This window comes from Stomoxys calcitrans, chromosome 5, assembly GCF_963082655.1.
Source record: "Stomoxys calcitrans chromosome 5, idStoCalc2.1, whole genome shotgun sequence".
Classification (NCBI taxonomy): domain Eukaryota; kingdom Metazoa; phylum Arthropoda; class Insecta; order Diptera; family Muscidae; genus Stomoxys; species Stomoxys calcitrans.
In genome coordinates this window covers 27,553,468-27,565,887 of record NC_081556.1, presented here as the reverse complement: position 1 = coordinate 27,565,887, position 12,420 = coordinate 27,553,468, and the positions used below count along the sequence as shown (strand labels likewise).

At 37.5% G+C, this 12,420-nt stretch overlaps 1 protein-coding gene across 2 annotated transcripts in view; it reads right to left on the bottom strand.

Moving 5' to 3' along the window:
- The window catches only part of LOC106085652 (alpha-tocopherol transfer protein-like), a 31,953-nt gene that overhangs the window by 8,141 nt on the left and 11,392 nt on the right, over window positions 1-12,420 (bottom strand). Inside the window, exons 1-2 of one of the 2 annotated variants that reach the window (XM_013249975.2) lie at window positions 3,382-3,689; window positions 2,948-3,317 (exon numbers count right to left, since the gene is read on the bottom strand). The exons of the other annotated variant lie outside the window; for it this stretch is intronic. Coding sequence (XP_013105429.2) covers window positions 2,948-3,317; window positions 3,382-3,683 — 672 coding nt within the window. The 5' untranslated portion in view covers window positions 3,684-3,689. Of the gene's footprint in view, window positions 1-2,947; window positions 3,318-3,381; window positions 3,690-12,420 lie in introns of those variants that run through there. 2 annotated transcript variants of the gene reach the window in all.

Genomic DNA, 12,420 nt, shown 5'->3' with positions numbered 1-12,420 from the left:
GGGATCGGTTTATATGGGTGCTATAACTGTTTATAGACCGAATCGGATCATGCTTGGTATGGATGCTGGATGTCATAACTCAAGTCCTTTTTTTAAATTTCAAACAAATCAGATGAAAATTGAGGCTTCTAAGGGCTCAAGAAGTCCAATCCGGGGATCGGTTTATATAGGAGTTATATCAGTTTATGAACCGATTCGAGTCATACTTGGCATGAATGTTAAAAGTCATAACTAAAGTCCTTGTTCTAAATTTTAGCCAAATCTGGTGAAAATTGAGGCTTCTAAGGACTCAAGAAGTCCAATCCAGGGATCGGTTTATAGGTGGGCTATAGCTGTTTATAGATCGATTCGGATCATACTTGACAAGGATGTTGAAAGTCGTAACACAAGCCTTCATTCCAATTTCAGCCAAATCGAATGAAAATTAAAGCTTCTTGGGCTCAAGAAGTCAAATCCAGGAATCGTTTTATATGCGGGCTATATATGTTTATAGACGGATTCAGATCATACTTGGCATAGATGTTCGAAGTCATAACTCAGGTCTTTGTTCTAAATTTCAGGCTAATGAGATGAAAATTGTGGCTTCTAAGGGCTCAAGAAGTTAAATCCGGAGGATCGGTTTATATGGGTGCTATATCTGTTTATAGACCGAATCGGATCATACTTGGTATGGATGTTGGATGTCATAACTCAAGTCTTTTTTTCAAATTTCAAACAAATCAGATGAAAATTGAGGCTTCTAAGGGCTCAAGAAATCAAATCTGGGGATCGGTTTATATGGGGGCTATATATGTTTATAGACCGATTCGAATTATACTTGACATGGATGCTGAAAATCATAACTCAAGTCATTGTTTCAAGTTTCAGCCAAATCAGATGAAGATCGAGGTTTCTAAGGGCTCAAGGAATCCAATCTGGGGACCGGTTTATATGAGGGCTATATATGTTTATAGACAGATTCGGATCATACTTGGCATGAGTGCTGAAAGTCATAACTCAAGTCTTTGTTCCACATATCAGCCAAATCGGGTGAAAATTTAGGCTTTAATCAAGAAGTCAAATCCGGGGATCGGTTTAAATGGGGTCATTATCTCAGCCTTGTCATGGATTTCGGAAGTCATAACTCAAGTCCTTGTTTCAAATCGGATAAAAATTGAGGCTCTAGAAGTCAAATCAGGGGATCGGTTTATACGGCGGTTATATCTGTTTATATACCGATTCTTGTCATACTTGGCATGAATATTGGGAGATATAACTCAAGTATTGTTTTCTTGAGCCCCTGGAAGCCACAATTTTTGTCCGAGATAGCTAAATTGCACATAGTATTCTGCTATGACCTTCAACAACTGTGCAAAGTATGGTCTAAATCGGTCTATAACCTGATATAGCTCCAACATAAATTGATCCCCCAATATGACTTATTGAGCCACAATTTTTGTCCGATTTGGCTGAAGTTCTGCAAATTGTCTTCTATTACGACTTACAACAATTGTGCCGAGTACATTACAAATCGGCTTATAACCTGATATAGCTCTCATATAAACCGATCTCCCGATATGACTTCTTGAGCCACTGGAAGCCACAATTTTTGTTCGATTTGACTAAAATTGTTGCACAAATTGTTCTGTTATGACTTCCAACAATTGTGCCAAGTATGGTCCAAATCGATCAATAACCAGATTTCTTGAACTCCTGCTAGCCGCAATTTTTGTACGATTTAGGTTAAATTTTTGTACATAATGTGCTTTAAGACTTCCAACAATTGTCTCAAGTACGGTTAAAATCGGTCTATAACCTGATACAGGTCTTATATAAACCTATCTCCTTAAATCGGTTAAAATCGGCCTATAACCTGATACAGCTCTTATATAAACCGATCTCCTAATATGGCTCCTTGAGCCCCTGGAAGCCACAAATTTTGTCCAATTTGGCTGAAATTTGTGAAATGTGGTGTTCTGTTAAGACTTCCAATAATTGTGTCCAGTAGGGTCCGAATCGGTCTATAACCTGATATGGCTCCCATATAAACCGATCCCCGGATTGGACTTCTTGAGTTCTTACAAACCGCAATTTTTTCCGATTTGGTTGAAATTTTGCATGTAGTGTTCTTTTATGATTTCTATCAATTCTGCGTGGTACGGTCCAAATCGGTCTAGAACATGATATAGCTCCCATATAAACCGATCACCCGAGTTGACTTTTTTGAGCTCTGACAAGTTGCAATTTTTGTCGGATTTGGCTGAAATTTTGCATGTGGCGTCCTGTTATGACTTCCAACAACTGTGCCAAGTATGGTCAAAACTAGTCTATATAAACCGGTCTTTCGATTATCGTTGTTCGGTTCCTAAGAGCTTTAATTTTTTCTGGTTTAACAGAAGTTTGGTATGTATAGTAGTATTATGACCTACAGCTAAATTGAGTTTGTATATGTTGCCTACCCCTGGCTACATCCCTTGTGGAGGGTATAATTAACTTGCCCCAATACATACAACCTGAAATGTTGAGCACCTCAACCGGCGGAAGCTGTCAAGATTTGTCCCAGTGCTAACTGGCCAATGGCTAGTTATACAAACTGTCTAACGACCTTACAACGATCACTTCCTCTCCCTAGCTATAGCCCTTGTGGAGGCTATAATTAGCTTGCCCCAATACATACAACCTCAAATGTAAATGTTCTGCCTCAACCGGCGGAAGCTGTCAAGATTTATCCCATAGCTAACTGGCCAATGGCCATACATGCAAACTGTCTGGCGACTTTACAACGATCACTGCCTTAGTTGCAGAGACGAGAAGACACATTCTCTGTAGCTTAGATCTATAGAGCGTTCGTGACTCCACGTTCTTGTTTAGATCATGGAGCTAGGTCTGGGTGACCCATTAGACTGGATGTAATCGCAATTGGTGTACAACGATACAATTACATCATCATTCATGTCACTACACTTACTCTGTTCTTCAATTTTTCTGGTGCATACTGCAGCATCATATTGCAAAATTTATGAGCATAGGGCGTTAAATTAATAATGCATATCGCTTTAATGCGCACTGGAATAGTCTTCTCGAAGAATTGTATCAGGTTCCTTACAATGTTGGGTGTTAGCACCATTAAATGGGCTGTCGTGGAATTGGCAAAGTCCATAATGTACAAGGTGCCACAGATGCAGGTGTAGGGGTCACTCATCATGGCAATCTCATTGAGGGCCGTCACATAACGTAAACCATCGCCGACATAGAAGTCACGGGGATCGAAAGTGCAGCGGCAAATATATATTCTTGGCCCGCAGTCATTTAAGGGGATTGGCAATGAAATCACCGATCTGCATGAGTTAGCAATGGATTAGTTGTCAACACCAGATATGGGGTCATTTTCTGCAGTCTTACCCAAGATTATGAAAACGGCGAATACTGCATTCATCAACATTGGTAACAGAGAACAGCTCAGGACATTTGCTTTTCAGGGCATAAAATTTATCGATTTTATTTTTAGCTTTTTCCAGACTATATTTACAACCTCTCAGAAATTGTATAAGGAACTGATCATCAGTACGAGCCCTAAGATAAGGTTGCAAGGCTATCCAATCCTTTAGGACCATTAAATCTTCGGAAATTCTGTGCGGCACTTCTCCCAACTCTTCGTTGGCAATTTTTTGCAATTCTGCACTGAGTGGTATAACTTGTAACATCTTCAAAGCTTGACGTTTGAATCACTAATGCCTCGATTTGGCCATAAACGATGATACTATGGCGCAATTGCATTTAAATTATTTGCTTCACTGACATCTAGCGTGTGTCACTCAGCTTAACTGCGAAGATAGCTCTCCTCAAGTCGACTTCATAATATTTGTTTGCCAGCGAATGAAGATGGTGAAAAGACAACAAAGAGACACTGCATTTCAAACATCTTCAAAATATTTCAGCTTTGAAAATCATTATTTTCCTGTTATTAATTACCAGTATAAATATCTCGTAGCCGTTGGCAAATTTTAAAACAAACAAAAAAAAAGAGCTATCTTCGTTTCAATTTTACAGTGTTTCAAAATTGATATTTATAGCAATCATCTTAGGATTGATGATCGAATTGAAGATAACGTGATGCTCGGAAACAATTTAAGCGGATGAATGGGCTAAATCGAGCTAGATCAACTGAAAGGTTTTATATGAAATAAAACAGAGTTGTTCTTTATACAATTTTTTTTAACTATTTACAAAAAAATATTACGAAAATTTTTTCAATTAAAAATTGAATTAATGATTTTTTAATTGAATCTGGATTTTTTTTTTCAATTACGAACGTGATTGAAATTTTGTCAATTTTCATTTAAAATATTATTGATTCAATCATTTTTATACCCACCACCATTCCGTTTGTAACACCTAGCTTGCAAATTATTGAATTTTATTATCAAAATGCGTGCTTTGTTAAGAAAGTTCATCTCGCTCTTTTTCCATTTTACGTCGAAGCTAATTTTTGGCTCAATGGATACGTAAAAAAGCAGAATTGTCGATTTTGGAGTGCAAATTAGCCAAAACCATTGCAAAAGCTACCAATGCAACCAGAAAAAGTCACATTTTGGTGAGGTTTATGGACTGGTGGTATCATTGGACCGTACTTCGTAACGCCTTTAGATTTTGTGGGGTTATGATAAAACTTATGTCTACCCAGAAAAGTCCGCTACAATTGACGCATTGGAAGACAACATTGAAGATTTTATTCGTGAGATACCGGCCGAAATATTGGAAAGAGTGTGCCAAAATTGGACTAAGCAGATTGACCATTTGAGGCGTAGTTACGATCAACATGGAAGCCGCAATTTTTGTCCGATGAGGCTGAAATTTTGCATGCGGTATTTGGTTATGACTTCCAACAACTGTCCAAATCGGACTTAAACCTGATATAGTTCCCATATAAACCGATCCTCCATTTGACTTCTTGAGCCCTTACAAGTCGCTAGTTTTTCCGATGTGCCTGAAATTTTGCATGTGATGTTCCGTTATGACTTCCAAAAACTGTGCCATGTACGGTTTATAACCTGATATAGCTCCCATATAAACCGATCTCCCGATTTGACTTCTTGAGCCCTTACAAGTCGCAATTTTTTCCGATGTGGCTGAAATTTTGCATGTGATGTTCCGTTATGACTTCCAACAACTGTGTCAAGTACGGTATAAATCGGTGTATAACCTGATATAGCTCCCATATAAACCAATTCCCAATTTACTTCTTGAGCCCTTACAAGTCCCTAGTTTTACCGATGTGGTTGAAATTTTGCATGTGATATTCTGCTATGACTTCCAACAAATGTGCCTTGTACGGTCCAAATCAATTTATAACCTGATGTATCCCCCATAGAAACCCATCACCGGATTTGACTTCTTGAGACCTTAGAAGCCTCATTTTTCATCCGATTTGGCGAAAATCTGGAACAAGAACTTGAGTTATGACTTTCAACATACATGTCCCCCATATAAACGGACTCAGACTTGACTTCTTGAGCCCTATGGAACCTCAATTTTCATTCGATTTGTCTGAAATTTAACACAAAAACTTGAGTTATGATTTCCAACATCTATGCCAAGTATGATCGGAATCGGTCAATAAACAGATATAGCCCCAATATAAACCGATCCCCCGGATTTAACTTCTTGAGCTCTTAGAAGCCACAATTTTGATCTGATTAGCCTGAAATTTGGAACAAAGACTTAAGTTATGACTTCCAACATCCATGCCTGATTAGCCTGAAATTTGGAACCAAGACTTAAGTTATGATTTCTAACATCCATGTCAAGTATGATCGGAATCGGTCAATAAACAGATATGGCCCCCAAATAAACCCTTCCCCGGGTTTGACTTCTTGAGCCTTTAGAAGGCTAATTTTTTCATCCCTTTTGGCTGAAATTTGGACAAAGACTAGAGTTATGATTTCCAACATCCATGCTAAGTATGATCGGGATTGGTCTATAAACAGTTATAGCCCCCATATAAACCGATTCCTAGATTTGACTTCTGGAGTCCTTAGGAATGTTCCTCCGATTTGGCTGAAATTTGGAACAAGGACTTGAGTTGAGATGTCCAATATACATACCAAGTATGATCTGACTCGGTCTATAAACAGCTATAGCCCTCATACATACCGATACCCGGATTTGACTCTTTGAGCCCTTAGAAGTGTCAATTTTCATTCGATTTGTCTGAAATGTGGAACAAACACATGAGTTATGATTTCCAATATCCATGCTAAGTATAATCGGAATCGGTCTATAAACAAATATAGCCCCCATATAAACCGACTTTATCTTGATATACCCCCTTATAGACCGATTTGTCGATTTAAGCTCTTAGGCCCATGAAAGCCACATTTATTATCCGATTTTGCTAAAATTTGAGACAGAGAGTTGTGTTCGGTCACTTGATATCCTTCTTTAGTTTGGCCCAGATTGGTTCTGAATTGGATATAGATGCCATATAGACCGATCTATCGATTTAAGGTTTTGGCCCAATGAAAGGCGCATTTATTAGCCGATTTTGCTTGTATTTGAGACAGTGAGTTGAGTTATGTTATTTGACATCCTTCTTCAGTTTGGCCCAGATTGGTTCTGAATTGGATATAGCTGCCATATAGACCGGTCCCTCGATTTAAGGTTTTGGGCCTTTACTAGGCGCATTTATTGTCCGATTTCGCTGAAATGTGGTACAGTGAGTTGTCTTAGGCCCCTCGATATCCTTCTTTAGTTTGGCCTAGATCGATCCAGATTTAGATATAGCTGCCATATAGACCGATCTCTCGATTTAAGGTCGTAGGTGTTTTGTTTTTAAGCAGTGATCATGGCACAAACATAAACCTCAAATTCGTGCTCTAGGAGTTTTACATATGTGAACCATGTTGCATCGAAGGCGAGGGTGCGCCCTATACAGCGCGCTTTTCTCAAATATTTTAATATAACACTGTACAATTTTCAATTAAATTTTTAATTGATCGAATTAAAAAATTTATTACACTACAAATTTCCTAAAATTATTGTGTGCCGATTAGATCTACAGCGAAAAAAATAAAAAGCAGTTTCAATCACAAAATTAACTGAGCCAATTAATTTTTTAATTGAAACTGCTGAAACTGATAATATCGATAAAAGTTTTTGAAAAAAGATGATTAAAAAAATTCTCAATTAAATAAAATGCATATTCTATTGAAAAAATTCAATAATTTTTTTAATTGGATTGATTAAAAATTAGTTAGAATTTTATAAAAATTTTCATTTCAACATTTTTTTAATTGAAAATTTTTTCAATCACCTTTTTTCAAAAACTGTTATCGATATTATAATTAAAATTTTTGTGTTTGAAGCAGTTTCAATTAAAAAATTAATTGGTTCAAATAATTTTGTGATTGAAACCGATTTTTATTTTTTCGGTGTAGATCTAAGCGGCACATAAATTTTTAGAAATTTTTAGTGTAGTGTATATGACATGCTTGCAGTAACAAGTTGTTGTAAGTACATATTCAGAATAAGATATAGGGTATTACCTTGATCACTTTTGACTTATCTTACCTTTGGAAACTACTTAATCGATTTAGATGTATTTTTATGCGAAAAAAGTGCTTTGACTTACCCTATTTCTCAATTTTTCCGGAACATATTGCATCAGGGTCTTGCAAATTGTATAAGAATATGATGATAGATTAAATATACAGATTTCCTTGATGCGTAATGGCATAGACTTTATGAAAAACCTAATCATTTTCATAATAAGACTGGGTGTAAAAATTACCATATGGCCAGTGGTGGCTTTAGCAAAATCCAGCATATACCATATACCGCAAATACATGCATACGGATCACTCATGATGGCGATTTCATTAAGAGCGGTCATATAGCGTAACACATCTTCAGCTAAATAGTCGTTAGGTCCAAAAGTAAAACGAGTCATAAGAATTCTTGGACCGAAGTCATTTAAAGGTTTGGGCAATACAAACACTGAGCTGAAGGAAATAACTTGGAGAGGTGAATAAATAATGCTGGTGATACTTTTGCTATTGAAATGCAAGCTCACCTCACATTGTGAAAAGAACGAAATCTTGGTTCATCAACATTCGTCAGAGAAAATAAATCCGCATATTTACCTTTCAAGGCAAAGAAATAGTCAATCTTTAGTTTTGCCTTTTCTAGACTATATTTGCTGCCTCTTAGAAATTGTATGAGAAACTGATCGTCCATTCGAGCCTTTAGATGCGGCTGCATGTTAAGCCAATCTTTAAAGCCTTGCAAGTCCTCAGGTATTCTGTTTGGTACTTCACCTAATTCTTCAATGGCAACTTTTTGCATTTCCTCGCTTAGGGGTTTTACTTGCAACATTCTGAACACTTCACTTTGAATTATAGTGGAATTTGTTATTTTTGTTTAAATCTATCTATTTGAGCTCTTACCTCAGTTGTAGCCAAAAAAGCCGATGATTGCGTAATATACAATACATGAGTTTAAATGTTTTTGTTGTTGTTAACAAAACTTTTAGTTTATACATCTATTCATCCAAAGCAATTTTGTTGTTCATAAATTATCATAAATAAGTAAAAACAGGTTAAGTTCAGCCGGGACGAATCATGAATACTCATCACCATGGATTCCGCTAAAAATGTGCCTTTATTAACTCAGTTCGTATTAAAACTATTTTATAACAATCAAATCGGGCATTGGTTGTGGTTGCTATTGTCTCAAGTAGTCATATCGGAGAATATCAGTATATAGAGCGATTCGGATCATAAGTAGCAGCATGGACGCTAGAAATCATAGCAGAATTCTTTGTGCCAAATTTCAGCCACATAAGATGAAAATTGAGGCTTTTAGGAGCTCAAGAAGTAAAATCCGAGAGACGGTTTATATGGGGGGTATACCAGATTATTGATCGATCCGAATCATACTTGGCAATGATGTTGGGAGTATCACGTTTCATCCTAATCGAATGAAAACTGAGGCTTTTGGGAGCTCAAATGCGGGGTTAGGTTTGTGTGAGAGCTAAATCAGTTTATAGACCGATTCGGATCATACTTGGCATGGATGTTTGAAAATCAGAGCAAAAGTCTTTGCCTCAAATTTCAGGCAAAACAGGGGAAAATTTAGGCCTGTGGGAGCTCAAGAAGTCAAATCCAGTGATCGGTTTATATGGGGACTATATCAGAATATAGACCGATTTGGATAACACTAGGCATGGATGTAGGAAATCATAAAGGAAGTCTTTATGACAAATTTCAGCCAAATTATATGAAAATTGAGGGGCTTCTAGGGGCTCAAGAAGTCAAATCCGGGAATCGGTTTATATGGGGTTATACCAGTTTATTGGCCGATTTACATCATACTAGGCAGTGATTTTGAAAGTCAGAAGAGACGTCCTTGTGCGAAGTTTCAGATAAATAAAACGAAAACTGAGGCTTTTAGGGGCTCAAGAAGTCTAATCCGTTGATGGGTTTGAATGGGAGCTATATTAGTTTCTAGACCGATTCGGATCATACTTAGCGCTAATGTTGGAAGTCATAAAGAAAGTCTTTGCGTCAAATTTTAGCCAAATCAGGCAAAAATTTAGGCCTGTAGGAGCTCAAGAAATCAAATCCGGGGATCGGTTTATATGGGGGCTATATCAGTATATAAATCGATTTGGATCATACTTGGCATGGATATTGGAAATCATAGCGGAAGTCTTTGTGCCAAATTAGATGAAATTTAAAGTTTCTAGGGGTTCAGGAAGTCAAATCCGGGTATCGGTTTAGTGACTGATTTGAATCATACTCGGCAATAAGTGAGAACGAAAGTCTTTGAGGCAAATTTCAGTCAAATCGGATGAAAACTGAGACATCTAAGGGCTCAAGAAGTCAAATCCGGGGATTGGTTTGGATGGTGCCTATATCCAAATCTGAAGAGATATGGCCCATTTGTTACAAACGGAATGACTAGATTAGTATGCCCCCTATCCTATGGTGGTGGGTATCTTATATAAACAATCAATTTGTGTTTGTTTGTTTGTGTGTTCCTTATAGACACAGAAAAGGCCGAAAAAACGTATCGATTTTCTTGAAATTTTCACTGATGGTGCATACGGATCCCGTGGTGAAAATAGGGTTCTAAATTTTTTGATATTTGAAGGGGGAGTGGACCCTCCCCATACCCTAATTTTCCGAAAATGCCAGATCTCGGAGATGGTTGGTGCGATTTAAGCGAAATTTCGTGTGCTCTCTTATAGTAAACTACAAACAAAAATTTGGTATCCAAAAGGGGTTTACCCCTTTCCCAAAATATCCCAAAAATAGCAATTTTTTACTGACCATCGCAATATGGGGCTCAATTAAAGGTATTTGGGAGCAGAATACGAATTTGATATCCAAATGTAGGACCATGTATTTTAGGCAAGACCCCTTCACCAAAACACCCGAACAAATATTCCAAGGAAAATTTTGTATGGAAAACAATTAAGGATTTTGATTTCGAGGTTACTTTTGAGTACTTAGAGCGCACAACAAGCCGATAACTGACTTAGGTTACCTAAGCTAAGTTGTAGTAGGCCCCTCGTCATTCTTGCCCAATATTGCCAAGATCTTATTATATTTGGATATAGCAACCTGATAGACCGATCTCCCGATTCAAGTTCTTGATCCCATAAGAGCTGCACAGTGAGTTCTATTAGAACCCTCATCATTGGTGCCGAGTATGGTCAAGATCGGACCATATGTGGATATAGCAGCCAGATTGGTCGATTTCCTACTTCATGATCATGAAGTATGATCATGGTCATGATCCCATAAAACCTGCACTTATAACCTGATTTCAAAAAAATTTGGAACAGAGAGTTGCGCTAGACCTCTCGATATCGGTTTCAAGGTCTTGATTCCATGAAACTTCCCCTAATTAGCCAATTAAGCTGAAATTTGGAACAGTATGCTGCATTAGAGCCCTCGATATCCATGCCGAGTATGGTCAAGCTAAATAGACCGATCTGCCGATTCAAGGTTTTGGACGCATTAAACCTAATTGCCAGATTCTGCCGATTTTTGAGCGTTGGATCCCTCGATACCCTTCGATCTGCCGATTCAAGGTCTTGGACCCATAAACCTGCACTCATTGCTCGATTTCGCCGATTTTTAAAACATTTTTTTGAGATTTTTGAGCGTTGGATCCCTCGACAGGATTGGACCATATTTACTGATCTTCCGATTTCAGATTATGGACTCATCAAAACCTCATTTACTATCCAATATCCATAAAAATCTGGAGCAGTGAGTATTTTTGGTCCCATCGACGGTTTTAGTCGTTTAGGACTAGATTGAATTATACCAGTATTTGGGTATAGCTAAATATTTGCCCTTGTCCCTTACTGGATTGTTTATGGTCAAATTTCCATAAGGAGAAGTTTTGGTCCCCTCCACAGTATTACTAGATTTGGACTAGATTGAATAATAAGAGCATTTGGGTATAACTGCATATTTGCCCTTGTCCCTTAATGGATTGTTTATGGTCAAATTTCCAATTTGTAGCTGCATTTAGACCGGTGGCCACCGTAGTACTGAGGTTAAGACTGGGTTCCAATTCTGGCGAGAACTCCAGAAAAAAAATTTCTGCGTTGGCTATCCCCTTTTATTGCTGTCGAAGTTTGTGAAGCACTGTTCCCTTCAAAAAAAAAAATGTAATGACAAAGGGGTGTCACACTACGGCAAGCCGTTCTGACTCTGCTACAAAAGGGAGGCCACTTATTATTGAGCCTCAACTTCAATCGGACAGCGCTCACTGATATGTTAGAAGTTTTCCATTTTGGTATTTAATAGCCACTTTGCCTGTGTCGCATGCCACATAAAAACAAAGTTATCTACAAACACACGCACATATACAATACAGTGAGAGATGCTCGATCGTTTTAATAATCGTTCAGTGGATGTGATTTTCAATTGGTCGACGGACATCTTGTGTTTTATGCAAATGAAAATCACTCAGATCAGTACCATATAAAGCCAAAGCAAGCAGAGGAATGAGGCATCAAGTTATGTTGAGCGGCATAGGTATACTCCGTTGTTTTTTTTCCTTGCTTTTTTATTTTTGGATGAGAATTGCTTTTATCAGTGACGTACGTGCTGTCTTTCTCTGCCTGTTCAAAAGTGACAGACTTACTTCCATTTTTTTCTTTACCCAAGCCATTACAAAGCACGCAAATTCATTTCAGTTCTCATAACTTTGAAAGGTAGCTGAGTGTGTGTTGTCTTCTATTCTGTTGCGCTCAATGTGAGACATTATGCGTATTGTTTAAAATTCAAAATATGAATAAAACGAGTTTAATCCCGGAGTACTTTTTTGATACTCATTTATTTCTTCAAAATCTCATCCTTATATATAAACTTAAAACTAACTACAAACTAAATATCCTAAGAAAGGCAGGCAAATCTAAAA